We start from the raw sequence: 18,013 nt of genomic DNA on the forward strand, positions 1-18,013 counted from the left end.
ATAATTAAAAAAAACAGTGAATTACAATTCTCCAAATCTTTATGTTCGTTCCAATGTAGCCTTTCGTATAATACGCTAAATATATTTTATGCCTTCTGTTCTGTTTTTTTTATAGTATAAGATGGCAAACGAGCGAGCGGCCACCTGAAATCGCTGGAATAGCGAAGTGACCGTTGCCCATAGACATACGCAATTGCATGTGCGTTGCCTACCTTTAATCGACGGAAGAGAGGATGCACAGAAATAAAAAATAATTTCTCTGCATCCTCTCATCCGAAAAGTCCACTTCCACTCCCCATCTTTTCCATATAAGAAAAAGGGTGGGAAGGGAAAGAGGACTAAATTAGGCCTCCGGGACGCAGACTCATCAGACTGCTCGCGGAATTGCTTCCACTTCACGCCTGTCTTCTGTGTGGTCGTGGTATTTCACCGGGCGAGCCGGGCCAATTCGTGCGAAGATGTTAAAGCGGGCTCTACCACTGTTAAAACTGTTCTTGTTTATGGCTCTCCCTCAGCGGATTGGGCCAGTTATTTTATGACTTTCCATTTATTTTAAACAACAATGCTTCATCGTATGCAACTATCATGCAAAACAATGTACTCAAAACTGTAGAATGGCAGACCTATTTGAAATAAAACCTTACGTTTAATAATAAAGTAACTGTTCACTGCAAAAGCGTATTTTAACCAACATTGCCACAGAATTTTACATTTAAAGACAATAAAAGTCCTTTCCTATAACTTATTGGTCAAACTTTTTTCTGACGTGAATGAAAAATGTACAATTCCAACAAAATTTATTGTCAATTTAATAAATCGCATTTAGCATTTTAATTATACTCCTCTTGCGTTTGAAAACTGGGTTAGTTTGTTCATCATGCGCGTACTCGGCCTGATGCCAAGGCTGGAGGTACACCGGGAGCAACGCCTCGTGCTCGCTCAACCATTCCATCACGTAATCTATTATCGCCTCCACATGCGGCGACGATTCGAATACAGAACGCATCTCCGATTTCAACGTCTCTGTGCAAGACTGCGAAAGATGGCGGTTAAAATGCTACCAAGGTTACTTCGATAGGAACTGAATAATACTAATTTTTATAAATAATTAATATGATATCTATGTCAATGTATTGGACCCATTGTGGGGCGCATAGTTTGCTATACAGATTTATTAATTTGGTAGTATATTCCAAGTGTGTCTCGAACCTATATTATTTTATTTTATTTTTTTTTTAATTTCATTGTCATATTTACCGTGCTACTAAGTCTTTCAGCTGCTGAATACAAAGCTTCTTTCAGAGTTTTTCCTTTACGTTGACCCTAAGAAAGAAACATAATAATCATTATAAATATAAAAAAAAAAAAAAAATCATCTGTAATTTAAATACCTTAGGCAGTAACTCTTTGACAATAGCAAATAATTCTTCACTTTTATCGTGATAGAGGAAATATGCCCATGGAGAACGAAAAAATGCATATAGATTGTCCAATTTCTTAGCCTAAAAACAACGAAGTTAAATTAAAAATAACCTATACACTGTATTACTATAGAAATCTATATATTTGACCCTTACAGTGCATCGTAAAATAACGTTATTCAAGACAACAGAAGATTGTCCGTAGAGTCTGACAAAGTTCTCTAATGGCCGTTTCTCTGGTGTCAGGCAAGTGATGCCGTCCACAATGAAATCCTTGTTGAAATGAAGCTTGAAATATCCTTCTTTGAATGTCTCTATAACTTCACCCTAGAAGTAAATATATTTACCCATCAGCGTTTTATGGAACTTCAAATTGTTGTTTATGTTATTTTAATGTTATTCATAATTAAGACATTTTGCGGTCTTAATATATTTTGGAGGATAGAAATGCAATTACTTCCATCATTATGCTTAATAATTGTTTTATTAAAAACACGTTAATTGCACTATGACCAAACTTGTTTACGAAACCAAAGCTATAAGAATATCCAAGACGATAATCTCAAACGTCTTACCGTGGGCTTCTGAGACCAATATCTCTAAGACATATTGTCATTCCTGTCATTATCTTTGATGACACACAGATATGAATATTTTTTAAAGGAATATGGACACCCTAGGTTGATAAAATAAAACGTATATTATTTACATTATAATGCAAGGACTGGATATAGAGACATGGAATCTTTTTCCCAGGCGAGCGAACCTCCAAGTACTGAAGTCCACCAGGCAATGTGCAATACATTACCCTTGGCTCCTTAAAATCTGGCAATTTTGTTTTTGATTCAAACTCATTCCTAAAAATGTAAAAATTGAAAGCATTCTTGTCGAGGAGTTTACGTTAGACTTCATCTTTTGAAGTCAGTACGTCAGTTTATAAACTTACGAGGATACAGATGGTGATTCTTTACTGCTAAATGTAGAACCAGAGTCTTCGTTATTACTTTCTGTTCGTTTCACATATTTGTCCATGTCAACAAACAGTGGGTCTAATTGATTCCGGATTTGATTTCCCAGCTGTAATTATTATTAGCATTTCGAAATTAACACATTGAATGCATTCGAAGGAGAGTTCATGTCCAGAAGAAAAAATCGTAGTTGTGTGCAACGTGTTAATAAACATTTTGAAAAAGATTAGAAGAAATTAAATTATGTATTGTATTTTTTGTATCTCCATAATTTATTTTTCTTTTATTTCTTCCCTACACATAGACTAAATGTAACTTTTAAAGGAATCCACCTTAGTTCCAACTTCATACGAATCGTAGTACCTCTGCTGTTTGTCGTCCGCATAATAATTACTATTATACCTCGTGGCCGGCCCTGCCGCGTATATAGAGGCATCTCTAGTTCTGAACTGATGGTCTATCAGAATACCTTCATTGTATGCTATACCACTTTTATTTATAGCTGAAATGTACATCTTACTAATCATATTAATATTATATATGCGAATGTTAAGATGGATGGATGTTTGTTTGAAAGTATTTTTGGAAAGGCTGAAAGGATCTCGCTTAAATTTGGCATAGACATAGAACATATTGTGGAAGAACACATAGGTTGCTTATCAACTTTTTTTTAATACAGCGCGACCAGAGTCCCCGGCAACAACTCGACTAAATATAAATGAGACAGAACACATTTCTTGAACAGATGATGCAAAGATGACTTTGAGACATTTATTCGTGGTATGAGCTCCCACATTTTATCGAAAAATTAATTATGAAGTAATGTTTTACTATGAAATTATAAACTGTGGGGTCACAGACTAAATGATCTTGGTTTTAGCATGTATTCCAATCTAGAATACATTTTGTTTTTATAAATTTTTCTGCCAATTTAAACTAGTCCGATTGTAACCTTACCAACAAAGGCATCTTCATCAACTCCTTGTTTTCCGTAATAGAAGAACGCGGAGCACGGCACTTGAACCATCTCAAATTGAGACATGAAGGTCACTGAAGTCACCGAGTAGTCAAAGTCGCAGCTCCAGGATTCGAAGTAGTAGGAACTATACGTTTTGATGTTTAAATTCTTCAACATATCATTAACAGTACGATCGACCTAATGAAGAAAATATCGGGATGCAAAAATACATTTTGTAACATTTAGTTTAGTTAAAAATCAATATTATACTAGCGGCATGTTATAGTTTCATTGATTAGATGCAAATATCGAACTTGCACATCTTTAAATACGAGAGAAAGATTAGAATAATCAAGATCTGATATATCATGATAAATGAACTACAGCAGAAAAAACATAAAAGGACTCAAGATACAAAATAAAGTAGGACGAGATTAGGACCTATGGCACCAAGAGAGAATAGAATAAGAGAGGGAAGAGCTTTTAAAAAACAATACACTAACATATACGTTCGCAAAAACAGATATCCTAGGTTTTTTCGGGTCCTCTGATGGGAATGGTTCTACGAACACAATGTTCTGACTTGGCACTCCCATTTGCAGCATTGTTGATAGACAACAGTACGCGTGTATTGTAGCTCCATACACAAGAATACAATCTGCAATATAAATTATCCAAAAGATAATTTCATCATCAGCTCGCTATACGTCCCCACCGAAGGGCTCGGAGCCTAACCAAAGTTAAGAGTGATTAGGCCATAAAAGAGTATTTATCAATATAATAAACAAGTCTATGTTACCGTATAAACCTACTGACGTGATATTAACGCAGAAAAAAAAGTAAAACTAGAACGAATTAATAACGGTAGTGATACAAAATTATCTGCAAAACTTGAATGATGTTTTTTTATAAAGCATTGACATTGAAGCCAATTCTAAGAAATACACAACAAAGTATTTTTTGTATATTTTCGTAACAACTTTACAATTAAAGTGTTTATACCAGTTTCATTGAAGCAATACGATGACACTTGTTAGAAAGAACATATTTTTTACCTTCCTATGTAATTTAAGTTATTATATAGGAAGGTTATATATTATATATATATATATAAATGTAATTATTTTGATACATACATGGATCAAAGTACATCAAGTTGTTTCTGATATATTTCAAAGCTTTATTGGCATCAGAAAGGTTATTGATAATAAACACATTTTCAGGTAATTTCTTGCTAAAACATCTTTCTCTCGCACATATTGGAACATCCAATGGTGTGTAGATTGGAATAAGACCTTTCCTATAACATGGTTACAACACTTAGCAATTTTTTAAGAAATAACCTAATATAATCTATGTATATTTCACACTAATAGTTTGCAGAAATAATTTTTTATTTTGACTTACTTCATTTTATCTTCTCTATCTAATATCGTCTTCATGTAAGTAGGATGTTGATATTGTTTGCCGAACAATAAGAAAAGTAAGTCGTAGTTATATTTATTACCATTCGCTAATCCTACGTACTTCGCACGTCTGAAATCAAACACAATCTAAATATTCCAAAAAGTTGGTCCTTCGATGTTTCTTTTTAGCACTAATTTAAACCTCAAGTTAAAAAGTTGCCTTAGTAAATTTTTCACGACAAGGATACTTAACAATAGTTATTCTAATAAAAGTAAGAAATTTTTACTCTCTGAGTTTAGTAATTTAGTGGCCCTACAATAAAAAAAAACTTGTCTTTTAGGCATAAAAATATCGCAAATACGCTACCTGTGAATTTCAGTCATCGTTCCTTGTATAATATTCACATAGTAAGAATAGGGGACGCTCTTTAGGTATCTGTCGGTGTTGGTGCGACATTTGAGGACCATGTTTTCCACGAGCGCTTTAGAGTGCCGCACGTAGGGCAGTCCACTTGGAGATATCAGTGTTACATTTGTAAATGTTAAATATGTACACGAATCACTGGAATATAATGAAGTTCAGAAAGTGAGAAGACTATTATAAACTCAAAATGATAGCATCATAGTAACTACAGAAGTACAGAAATCAATACTTAATTTTAAGCCCGTACAAAAAGATATTGCTCGCAGTTTTTTTTGTATACGAATGTTGTGATAGTGGACATCGTGGTTTGTGATGGTTGCGTTCTGTGGTTTTTATGTTGTTTCATGCAACTAATGAAACTGTTAGACAAATAACATACCTAAACAACAAGGCATTGAGAAATGCCATCGTAGTTCTTGACGCGCCAACTATCACAATTCTAGTATCGACATTCACTTTGGGTACTGTTGTAAACTTTTTACTTATAAACCAAGTACTAAATGCTTCTCTGTAAATACAAATTTATGCCCATGTGAATTATAAAACCATTAAAACAGCTAAAAAGGATTTATAAAGAAAAATTACATACAAACTATTAGAAATTGTATTTAATTTTTTGATTTCAGGTATAGACACACAGTCCACTTCAGACCCTCTAGGCACGAGAGGTATCATCGCAATTGCTAGGGTGTTAGCTTTATGTGCCACCTATGTAAAAATATAGTTAATTTGTACAGAGTTATGTAACATAAATGCAAAAATATTGAATATTTCCTTAGCTACTGCTACTATTTTTTTTATAAAATATAAGAGGGAGCTTTCACTGCACTTAAATAACTAAGGAAATAATACGTGCTTAATAAATTGGTATTATTAATTACTAAGTATAAAAAAATAATATTCCTAACCCATTTGTTTCTGTAGGCAGTCATCCAAACCAAAGTCGTACATTCAGACAGTCTCATCATTTCTCGAGCAAAGAATCTAAAATGTACTTCAAATACTGGGTAAATGAGAACTGTTTTTAATGCACTGAATCCAGCGAAAATCCCATTCGACTGATAATGATATTTTTGAATACGATATGAATCGAAATTATATTTATTTTGTAGGTAATCTGTTTGCTCTGCTTTTCTGAAAAAGACGTACTAATTACCATATATTTCTATTATAACGCCTGTTGAAAAACAAATTGTTATCTGTGATTAGTGACGAATAATAGGATGTTTACCGTAAGGCCAAACGACCTAACGGTCAATAAGCCCAATGAGAATCCCATGGGGCCGATCTAAACACCTAAATAATGAGAGTAACTATATTTTTATACAAATCTTTTGGTTAGTAGAAACTGAATATTCATTTAGTCATCGTCTTATGCCAATAGGGAAATAAGTTTAGAGTCGTTTATCCAATCTACTCACTCTAAAATTCCAAGCCCAACTAACGAACAGCCGCATAATAACACAAAAATACTTTCGTTCCTTTTATGAACTGTATTCTCCACAGTCCACATTGTCTCCTTTACATCTAATGTATTGAGGAGTTGAGCTATCAATGGTATGTCTATTAACTCTGCTTTACGAACACGTAGCTTGCTAAAATGTTTTCCATATGATTATCATGTTTTTTATACATATATTTATTATAAATTAAAATTGATTAGTCTAATTTTAATGTAAGCATTACCCTAGAATGGCATTTCTATGTGCAATGTACAAAGCATATTTACTGCAGACATTCGGCTTTGCTGGGATACACTGAAAATAAAAATAACAAGAAAATACCGCGTCACAAATATGCACGTGTAAATATTATTTACCTAGATAGTTAAGCACTTGACTTATAATCTGTAACTATGGGATTCGAATCACGCCATGTACTAATGTGTTTTTTTACCTTCGAATTACATACATATGTACATTTAACCGACGTTCTTACGGTAAAGGAAAACATCACGATGCAACGTGCACGTATCTAAAAAAAAATTCAAGGATATGTGTGAAGTCAACCAACCCGAGTTCCTCAGTTTGGACTTATAGTGAGCTGATAGTATCTATTTACATTAAGCTGTTTAAGTATAAACTTACACAGAAATGTTGTAATAGAGGAAAGCTTCTTTCGGTACACGGTACACGAATAATACAATAGTCGTAATCTTTCATTGCCTCAAAAGCAGCTTCGAGGAAATCAAATGACTGCCTGAAGATTATAAGACAATATAACATTATAAAATTCACATTAATCTCCAAGTTTTTTTATTAATAAATTGAATAGTAACTTATAATCAACATCTTCACGACATCCAAAAAGTTCAATTATAAACGCGTTTGGTTCGCCAGAATAATTAATCTTATTAGTCTCTTCTTGCTTCTTTGCCATTACTGAAGTTCTTCCTAAAATTAATTAAAAGTTTTCAACATTGATTAGGAATAAAAATAATTGAAAGAAAAACTACACTCAAATTTATAATTTTCGTAAACCGACTATGACATCATGTAATAATGCAAATATCATACTTTTTAATTTTGTCTCAAACTCTGTTATTGTAGATAGTCTGTCACTTTGTGATTTTGGCCTGAAAAGAAAATCTCTCGTTATTTTATCACGAATATTACCTAGCTATTTTTTATTCCTTGCCAAATTATCTAAACTGCAAGATGTAAATCCTTTAGAAATACATAATTTCAAAGTCTGTTCCGCAAAAAAAAACTTTGTTTTATAGTAATTATATTTTAAAATGTCTACTTACTCATAATCACGAGATATAACGCGTGGTACTTTTAATAATTTCGTATCGATATTAACGATTTCATAATCGAATGGATCTTCATCTAAAAGCTCGGCGACTGATGCATTCGATATAAGAGACACAGTTGGAGATGTTCCACCTAATTTCACACTATAATCATCTGAGACATCCTTCTTCATATAAACACGATCGTATCTGTCTTCAGTAAGCGATATATGTCTAAAGATAACTTTACTCGATGTTTTAATTCTCGGTTCCGCTGCTTTTTCACCTGATGTAATCTAAGATATCAAATTGATTGTTAGTAGTGTTAGGAAGAAAATCCGAAGCTGTACCAGTGTACTGGCGCAACACTAGCCTTACTAAAATGTCGACGTTTACCCCTCACTATTCATTCTGACACTTGACTTGGTAATGCAAGCGCGCCAAAGGATTCTAACTAATAATGTCTAAAAGTATTATAGTAATTACTATAGCTGTATTATTAAAAAAAATAGCTATAGCCCACGACTCCGTCCGCGCGGAATTAAAAATAAACTTAATAAGTCGCCTATGTCTTCTTCCAGACTATGTTCTACATCTATGCCAAATTTCAGCGAGATCTATGCAGCCCTTCTGGAGACATCTTCCAACTAATATCCATCCATCCAAACATTCGCATTTATATTATGAATGAGTTAGAACTAGGTAGTAAGATAAGATGTACGTACATCTTCATCAGTCTTTTGCTTAGCTTTCGATGTACGATCAAATGGGCCCCATCTCCCGTACAATATAGGTTCCCTAGAAATGTTTCATAATTGTACTTGATTAATTTTAAAAAATATATATATTAATGAGAAAATTATAGAATGTTGTGAATGGCTTCTGTAATTTTAGTAATAATTTTCTGAAAATACAATAAGAACATTTATTACCCAAATGCTTTTAACAATACGTTATTTCGTTTTTTAAGTTCCTTCTCAAGCGGTGTTGCTTTTCTCAATCCATAATATGGATTTAAATCGTAAGTATTCTGCAAATTTTCGTAGTTAACTTCTGCGTTCAAGCACATAACTCCAATGACATGATCTTGATACTACGGAGACAGAGAAACCGTGACCATGAGAATGCTATGATAAAATCCTCCTTCCTTGTGATCAGACTACGAAATATTTTACGCATATTTACTTACAGCAGCCACAATAACTTTACGTTTCATCGATGGATGGCGGCTTATTATTTCACTAATATAATATTCTCCGTATAATTCCTTTAGTTGCGGACATTTTTTATCTAGGATTTCTACGATATCATCATTATCTTCTTCCCTAAATAAAAAAAACAAAGTCATGTTTTGTATACAATAATATGACACAAAAAACATAATAAGATAAAATAAAATGTGTTTATTACTTACACAGCTCCCCTGATCTTAAGTTTGGGACAAAAGTCTTGTCGCATTGCAGCATAAAAATAACAGCAATTACCATCCCTAAATCCACTACCCAGTTTACTAGGCAAATATCTATAGACATTTCGTTTTTTGGACGCCAAATACCTTGGTATATAGGCTAAAAATAAACGAAGAATTATCATACAATAATACATAAAAAAAATTAACGGTTATGATGAAATGTAATTATAATTACCTTCAGGACATCCATGGGGGACCATAAGAATAATATTATTTAAATAAACATCCTCAGCAAACACGGAAGTCAATGCTTCTTCTAGAAAGAAATCTGCGACATCATCAAGGCAACAGAGAAAATGTATGAAGAGTGTATTCCGCGACAAATAGTATTTTCTTAAAATAAAACATTTTAATGTAAAAGATGAAATGCAAATGGCAGAACTTTATTTTTTGAATTCTGGAAGGTGAGGCTTGTCCTTTGTAGTAAAAGCACTAGGTAAAGATATTCATCTCTCTCATTCTCCTTGTAAAAAAAGGACAACAAAATGCTTTGATATAAGTATATTTAATATCTTACTGAAACATATTCCTCATCCATATCTCCCAATCCACTTGACTGACTCCGGGGACGTTGGGGTGATCGCCCAAGGCCATGAAACCTATCACATCTTTGTTTACATCGATCATACATATTGATAATGTACTCAGTTCACTGAAAAATAGTTTACTGTTATTAACACCTTGCAAGTTCATCGTGCCCTTCCCCAGTATTTTTTTAAGCCTCGCAACACCAAAAATTGTATTCTAAACAAGAACTCGTGCTAACTTTTGAGCTCCCAAGATGTTTGGTAAACGTTGAAATCATAGTGGAGTTGAGTGTGTTAACTTTTACTCTATACAAAATAATGAACGTCGACTTACATAAGGGTTCCAATATCTGCGCCGCCGTATATTTCTCCATATGATTTGTTGATTAAATATTCAATGTCAGCTTTATCACTATCTATAGCTCTCCTAAACCTTCTTCCAGTCGGCCCTACATCGAAGTTGAAATATATCGACATTTGGAATTACACTAAATTGCCCGTTTCTCATAGGCCATGGTTATGTTACGTGTTTGTTTTTTTTAAAAAGCATATATATTTTTTTAATTTTACCCAAACAATTATTCAATGCCTGGATTTCAAACAAATATAATTCATTAGCGAAGCATTTTCTTTCTGAGTATTTCAATAAAACACCATTTTTTATCTATTCAAAATTTATACAGCAATGTACATATTAAAAAAAATTGAAGGGATTAAACCTAAAACTATTGCTAATAATAAGATTATATCTCTTTAAAATACAATTGTTGCAAAAATAAACACACTTAACGTTTAAATAAAAAAAATCCACATTATAATTTTTAGTAAAAACTTAACCAAATATATTAAAAAACTATAAGTTTATTAGAAAAATATCCCGTTTGGATATTTATATATACTTTATTATAAATATCCACAACGGCACAAAAGTTTGCGTTGTTTATCGAAAACGTATCATTGAAATACTGATCGAATATTAAGTACTAGTGCACACAAACAAGCTGCCTAAATAATACAATATTTACAAAACTACAACTAAAGTTAGTAATGCAATGAAACTAAACTAAAAATGTGTCAAAATATAAAAGTCAACATACTTATGGGAAAACTAAAATACTAATTATTGATACATGATAAACTAAAAATGGTGGGTTAGAAGTTATAATAAAATTATAAACGGATTTTATGAACGTCTACATACAGCTAAACTATTTTTTTTTTAACTTTTACTTTGTTAAACCAAACTTAATTAATGAAGGTTTATTTTCACAATTTTGATAAAATTTACTTTCAGACAGATTGCCGTCTAAATCATCCACTTCAGACCTTCATAACTACAGATTTTAAAAATAACATGTGCATTAATATTAAAAGAACAGATTTAAAAAAAAACACAACAAAGTATTTATAAATTAGTATGAAAATCGTAAGGAAAGAGTTTAATTTTGCTGAACGCCACAATTTTTTAAAACAAATATCAAAAACGACATCTTAATTGGACGAAATTAGTCCAACATTTTTGCAATTATGTACAATTATTTTATTATCATAGTAAAAACGAAATAATCTCAAATTAGCGATAAATCTTAAATCTTCATTGTAAAGAAACTTCTATGTTATGAGTTTTCTCACGATGAGGAAACCTTTTAATATGAAACATGATAGAGGATAAATAATTGCTGATTTTTTTACCAAAAAACGTAAATTACTTCTCGTTAACATCAACATAATTTTCTTTTTGCTATATCAAGTAAAGTATTCACGTACAGTCGACAAAAAAAAATTACCACAAACTGTAGAAATAAAATCGTAGAAAGTAGAAACTTCAATGGACATTAGTAAGAGAGTTACTATTTTATAATATTTATCAGTAACTTGTCACAATATCCTGTTCCTTTATATCTGAGTGTTTAAATATCACATAGTCAAACACCTAAATATGGTCCAGCCATTACAGTAACGGAGGTAAGTCTTTTGCTCTGGCCATATGCGTTTGTGACTTTGATCTCCTCACATTATTAGGTGTGTTTTTCATTGACAGAGGTGTGACAGGATTTTGTCTCAAATAATCTTTCTTCGCACTCAATGGCTGTGGAGTTGCAAAGCCATCGTTGTTCAACTTGGAGATGGATTTTGATCTGGTTAGTCGTTGCGGTGTGCACATTATGTTGGGAACTTTATTGTGATGGTAAATGTTCTCTTTCTCCATCTTAGGAGTTTGCACAATTCTTCGCGGTGTTCTTTTTGGGGTGTCAAATACTTCGATACGTACGTTGGGTGCCGCCTCTTGATCTCTGACCGCCATCGAACTACGACTGATTTTATTCTCATCAATACATTCCTGGAAAAAAAACATTAAATATTGATTACTACGTATGCTGGAAGCATTGAGAAATCGTTTACACAATAATATAACAGTTAAATATATAAGATTTGACAACATTTTAATACCTTGTAGTTTTTTCTTTAAATATGTTCGTATTAGTTTTTTGAAGAATTTTAAGATTTAAGGTACGCTTTGAAATGTTTTTTCTTTTCTACAAGATGAACTGGTCGCCTGTGTAATAATTAAATCGCTTAAAATTGCAGTAAATATATACTCGAAGTTTCAAAAAATATTTTAAAACTAGAGTTAAAATTTTCAAACATCTTGGCTGCTCAAAACATCGTACAAGACACTACGCAGAAGACATTTCTAGATAAGGCACTGCGCAGTCAACCGCTAAAAAGTGTCGCTGTATCGCACTTTTGGCATTATGAGCACTTTGTCGTGCTAAAACTTACCTTGAAGTCTGTATACGTAGTGAGAAGTGTAGTTTCAGAGAGAGGGTTCTTAAATTTATTCAGAGTGTTGTCTTCCTCCTGCGAGCTGATGTTTGAACGGCCTCCATTGCTGCGGCGGCCATGGGACTGGAAGCAATGGCAGAAAATTCATTTTTTATTGTGGATTTCTGAGACCAAAATCCCTATTGTTATCTCTGTACTGTCAAAGATAATGACAGGGATGAAAATATTTTTATACAGCGGTTTTAGTGTCAGAAACTTATGGATAGTCATAATAAACATTTGTGATATTAATATTAATGTTAAACAACTTTTGAATATAAAAGGGATGGGTTTTGATATAAAGGCATGGAAGAAAGTGTAATGTCGATTACACTGAAAATATCCCTATATCATCAGATCACATAGGTCTTTAGTACTGCTGTGACAAAATTATTTACAACTATGTATATAATTACCGTTCGCTTGTGTTTTAGTATATTACTGTTGACAGCGATTTTAGGTGTTTTGGAATCAACGCCGTAATCGAGCATTCTCTTCACTTGATTGGCCTTCGCATCTCCGCCTGCTTTGGCAACCAAGCGGCCACTTATACGCCTGTAACAAATTATTTTATAAATTGAAATAATAAAATATATTTACTAAAGCTACTTTCACTGCTATTTTTTATCGTTGCAATGATATTAAAAAGTCCATAAGTTACCTTTTAATGGTGGACATAGCAGTTCTCTTAAGAGCAGACATATTGTGCGCGTTCGAGACCGCTTTGTTAGCACTGCCGGTCACCAACTGACGCTTTACAGGCAACCTGCAAATTAGAAAATACACATATACATTTTTAAATCCACAATGTCGACAAATATATCATTCTTAATAAATATTACAATTAAGTGCAATGCAAAATATGTTTTTTGGTTAATGCCCTTCGCCCACATATTGTCTATCTCGAAAACGGCTTGCTGAAATTTGGCATAGATATAGAACATAGCCTGGAAGAAAACATAGGCTACTAATTATTTATTTTTATTACCACGCGGAGCCGCGGGCGACAGCTAGCTTTAATATTGACATGAGTTGATATAACCGACCTGTTCTTTTCAGCAGTGGAGGCGAGTCCGGCAGCGGTGCGGTTACGTTTCCCGAGCGGCGAGGTGGCCATGGAGCGGAACATGGGTGTGGACGGCGTCAGCGCCTGCTTGCGCGCAGACAGCTTGTTGTGACGTTCCTGCAAAACAATTATACTTCATATACTGCTCAAATCATATACTACTTTCATACATACATCTCTAAAGCGAGCTTGTTCAATATTGTGCATGAAAATCGTAGTGGCATTAAACAACTTAATAGCCCATTTTACTAAACAGTCTAACATTAAATAATATTAGTAGAGATTGCAGACCTATTGTATAGCTTTCACAAAGAATACTCACTGCTTTCCTGTCTTCCCAATCGTCCAACATCAGCTGAAGCAATGGTTTGCCGTCCACTGTGAAAGTATTGCCAGTTCTCTCTTGATATGCCGTAACCAACTCCCGTATTTGAGCCTCTATCTTAGGAAGCTGAAAACAATTACAAACCCTTATACTATTATATAACCATGACAAATTGAACAAATATAAATGAAAAATAGTGGTCGCCCGGGACTTCGTCTGCGCACAATTTTAAAAAGTAGCATATAATATGCCGCCGTGCCTGAGCTACCTTCTCGTCAAAGTCCCATCAAAATCGGTCCAGTCGTTCCGGAGATTATCCGGAACAAACGCAGCCTTGGGGACAGACATACAGACGGAGAGGCAAAAATTTTAATAATTAATTTACCTTTTCATCAACACAAATATTTCATGTGCTTCGTGCACTATGATATGATTTTTTCGATATTACATGCAGCACCCTTATTTTATTAATAAGTAAAGATAATAATATAAAGGGGGTAAATAGACAGCATGAAAGTGCTTACATTGCTGGCGATAGCTTTCCTCTCCTTCTCCTCTTTGAGCAGCTGTCCGCCGCGGTTGTGGTATCGGCCGGGCTCCGTGGCGCGCGCCTCCAGCTCCGTCATCTTGCACCACAGGTTCTTGCGCGTCGCCACCAGGTCGAAGATTTCCCTGGTTAAAAATATATTTTTTAATATACTTTTGGTTATCAGCTAAAGTTGTCATAAGTAACTAGTTTCAACACTGTTAAAGCTACTTTTTATTCAGATAATTAGAAATTTTGTATATTTCCCAATGTTTTTAAAAACAAATAAAATTTGTAAAGAACTTACCTTTGTTCATTATAGTGTTTGGTGAGTTTTTCCAAATACAACTCATGTAAAGTAAGAACATCTTCAGTGAATGTGTCCTGGTAGTAATGGACGAATTCCTCGCGTTCCTTCTGGGAGTACATTAGATTGTCCCACATCAGCTTTATCTTTGTTCTTACATTTGCCACAAATACCTAAAAAAAAAAGAAATTTGTTTTTTTCATTATGAAAATTAATTTAAGAGTTTAAAATAATATTTTTAAGTGGTTTCTACTTCTTATATGACCAAGTAACATAATTAATCAATAACCTTAAGAAGGCGACAAAGAACTAATGTTTTTCCTCATTGATAAAAACAATCTGGAGCAAAAAAAGCACAGAAAACAAAATGTATTTTTACCTGTATTTTCTGCCTTTTGATTTGATCGCACCTCCTAATCTCCTCCTTTAAAGCATTCTCAGTATCAGGGTTGCAACCAATGTGTGCTTGTAAGAAATTCTCTCTGTATATATGATCCTCTTCAAGACAATCCCAAAGTTTTGCTAAACGTTCCCGTAACTCTAACACCTAGATAAATAATATTTGTTTGAATGCACATCGTGATGCCTCGGTTTACTCTGTACTTTATTTGTAATATAGTAGTTATATTATAGTACAAACTAACATACAAACAGCCCATTAAAGGACCAATGAGAAGCCATACAAATAATATTAGAATGTGGATAAGATGCGCTAAGACCAATGGAAATATTTTCTCTGAGTAATTGGTGTCTGTTATATTGTTTTTCTTTCAATGAATACTTACTCGATTATTTGTCTGTTGATATTTATCCTGTAGATCCTGTTGCAACTTGGCCAGTCTGTCCATGTTAAGGTCTGTCACCTTAAAGTCCACTGACAATGATGATACCACTAACTGTTCAAATTTATTTTGTGGTTTTATATGTAACTTTTCTGAAAAATAAAGTATAAAATGTAATTTGAACCTTTAAATGTATTTTAACACATTTTTTTTTACCTTATTATGAAGTAGCGACAATACAAAAAAATTATTATAGTATTTTGTTACAAAGTGGTTTCCTAAATTAATTTAGGACTTACTCAAGTATACCAATATTATAAGCTGAAACAATGGTTATAACTATCAAATGTTACATATAGGATGGGCTCTTTGCGGAGCACAAAACTTTGGTATAGCGGGATGTAAAGAGATGTTGAGGAAAATTCAGCTGACTTTGAGACACACAAACAAAATATTGAAATAATAATCCTCAAGTAAACTTACCCATAATGTCCTTTATTTCCACTTGGGTATTCAAGAATATTTCTACCCTTTTATCTCGTTCCGCCTGTAGCACCTCTAGGTGATTTTTTAATTTATCCAATTCCTCTTCAGACGGTAATGGCACATCTTGAAGTTCGTAGATGGTAGTTCCGAGCTTCTCTCCAATATCCTTCTGCCACTCAAGCAATCTCTCCATTTTCATTCGCCGTTGAAGTACTTGTTCCCTATACCTGGATTGTTTTAATTCATACCATTTTACTTAAATTTTTAAAATGGAAATTACTTTATGAAATACTGTGCCAAAATCAGTACGAGGACTTTAAAGGTTTTTACCTTAACACTTAGCATATTAAAAACACAAATGAGCTAGTTGCTATTTAAGCTTTTTTTTAAGCTACATCCAAAGACTTAATAACTTACCCTGCAATTTGATTTTCAAGTTCTTTCTTATAATCAAATAACAACATATCCTCTTTAAAATCCATTATTGTTATGTCTACGGAAAGACATCTACTGAGTTCCTCAGTTTCTTCTTTGAGTTCTGTAAAATTGTAAATATATCCATTTCATTAAAACAATAGTGTAGATGTGGTATAGATAGAAATAATTAGTGGTGTGAATTGTACACATAATTTATTCAAAAATACTTTTTAAGAATATGACACAAACTTTTATAATATATAGATAGATTTTCTGTACTTACTATCAATTTGACTCTGCATCGTTTTGAATTTTTGCTGAGTCTCCAATATAACTTCACGATGAAGATCCTTTTCAATTTGTACTAGTTTAGTGATATTGCTAATTTTAATTGCATTATCAACTCCTAAATGTGACCAATTGGTCCACAACTCTTCCATCATATGGTATATATTTTGTGATATTTCTTGGAGAACCTCATTGCTGCAATGTTATTTTATGATTATATTCTTTATTTATAGGCTTTACTAGCTACGAGAGTATATTATTAAAACTAAATAAAGGACTTTTGTTGCTTATCAATACTAAGCCGCACCCTGGACTTCAACTTTTGTCAGTTTTAAATAACAATACTTTTGGAACAGGAGAATATGACTTAAATAACCTTACAAGGGTATTTAATGTACGGCATGTAAAACATCGTTTCATTTAAATTATAACGAGCATTTTGAAAACACTTACAAGAGATTCCGAACATCTTCAGTTATGGCAACCATCTTCACTTCACCAACGTTTAACAGATTTAAGCACACAAATTACCTTACTTTAAAGATAAATTATAACGTAAAATAACTAAATTAATAAATTAATCTTCTTTACAAATACTTTCGTCAATTACCTGCGTCAAACGGTCACAACAACTATAAACTTTACAACCGATAAGTGTTCAAATGTTAACGGAAAAAAATACAAACTGAGCGCCATACTGTGTTTTGATTGGTCAACGTGATCTTTCAAAAGTGGGACCAAGCAAAGACAATTGAAGCATACATCCACACGAGTGCAAAGTTTTAACAAGAAATCATAAATCTTTCTTAAAAAAGAAACCTATTTTTTTCAAACAACTGTTTTTAACTTCTATTGATAAGTTGATTTAAAAAAAAAAGTAATTTAAAATAGTTTTAGACAAAGACTATTTTATCCTGCTAACAGCTTATAGGTACAAATAAATAAAAAGGGGTTTACAATTTTAGAATTACAAGGAACCACGCCCAGGCGACCATAATTTGCTCTAGATTTACCCACGACGAAACTGTCACGCGATTGACCACAAAATAAATAGCTAACCACCGCAGATCATAAAACATTG

At 33.0% G+C, this 18,013-nt stretch overlaps 2 protein-coding genes across 2 annotated transcripts; both read right to left on the reverse strand.

The window, feature by feature from the left end:
• Positions 1 to 780: 780 nt before the first annotated feature.
• Positions 781 to 10,475, reverse strand: LOC106121829 (cilia- and flagella-associated protein 61-like). Its single transcript, XM_013317657.1, has 28 exons — positions 10,244 to 10,475; positions 9,900 to 10,034; positions 9,558 to 9,715; positions 9,326 to 9,479; positions 9,101 to 9,236; positions 8,844 to 9,004; positions 8,637 to 8,709; positions 7,927 to 8,207; positions 7,694 to 7,752; positions 7,456 to 7,570; positions 7,265 to 7,376; positions 6,864 to 6,934; positions 6,599 to 6,772; positions 6,086 to 6,311; positions 5,767 to 5,885; positions 5,557 to 5,685; positions 5,121 to 5,315; positions 4,755 to 4,883; positions 4,484 to 4,647; positions 3,851 to 4,005; positions 3,347 to 3,545; positions 2,722 to 2,891; positions 2,368 to 2,498; positions 2,131 to 2,278; positions 1,578 to 1,748; positions 1,392 to 1,502; positions 1,258 to 1,323; positions 781 to 1,033 (listed from the first exon to the last, which is right to left on the reverse strand). The coding sequence occupies exons 1-28, from the start codon at positions 10,384 to 10,386 to the stop codon at positions 809 to 811; spliced, it is 4,110 nt and encodes a 1,369-aa protein (XP_013173111.1). The 5' UTR covers positions 10,387 to 10,475; the 3' UTR covers positions 781 to 808.
• Positions 10,476 to 10,770: 295 nt separating this feature from the next.
• LOC106121818 (protein regulator of cytokinesis 1) lies at positions 10,771 to 17,587 on the reverse strand. The gene is made up of 14 exons (XM_013317644.1): positions 17,386 to 17,587; positions 16,928 to 17,127; positions 16,645 to 16,765; positions 16,225 to 16,454; positions 15,745 to 15,893; positions 15,339 to 15,506; positions 14,960 to 15,132; positions 14,651 to 14,798; positions 14,124 to 14,252; positions 13,782 to 13,918; positions 13,397 to 13,501; positions 13,152 to 13,290; positions 12,694 to 12,819; positions 10,771 to 12,250 (listed from the first exon to the last, which is right to left on the reverse strand). The coding sequence occupies exons 1-14, from the start codon at positions 17,418 to 17,420 to the stop codon at positions 11,861 to 11,863; spliced, it is 2,250 nt and encodes a 749-aa protein (XP_013173098.1). The 5' UTR covers positions 17,421 to 17,587; the 3' UTR covers positions 10,771 to 11,860.
• Between the last annotated feature and the right edge of the window lie 426 nt (positions 17,588 to 18,013).

Source organism: Papilio xuthus, unplaced genomic scaffold (genome assembly GCF_000836235.2).
Source record: "Papilio xuthus unplaced genomic scaffold, Pxut_1.1 DF826938.1, whole genome shotgun sequence".
Lineage (NCBI taxonomy): Eukaryota > Metazoa > Arthropoda > Insecta > Lepidoptera > Papilionidae > Papilio > Papilio xuthus.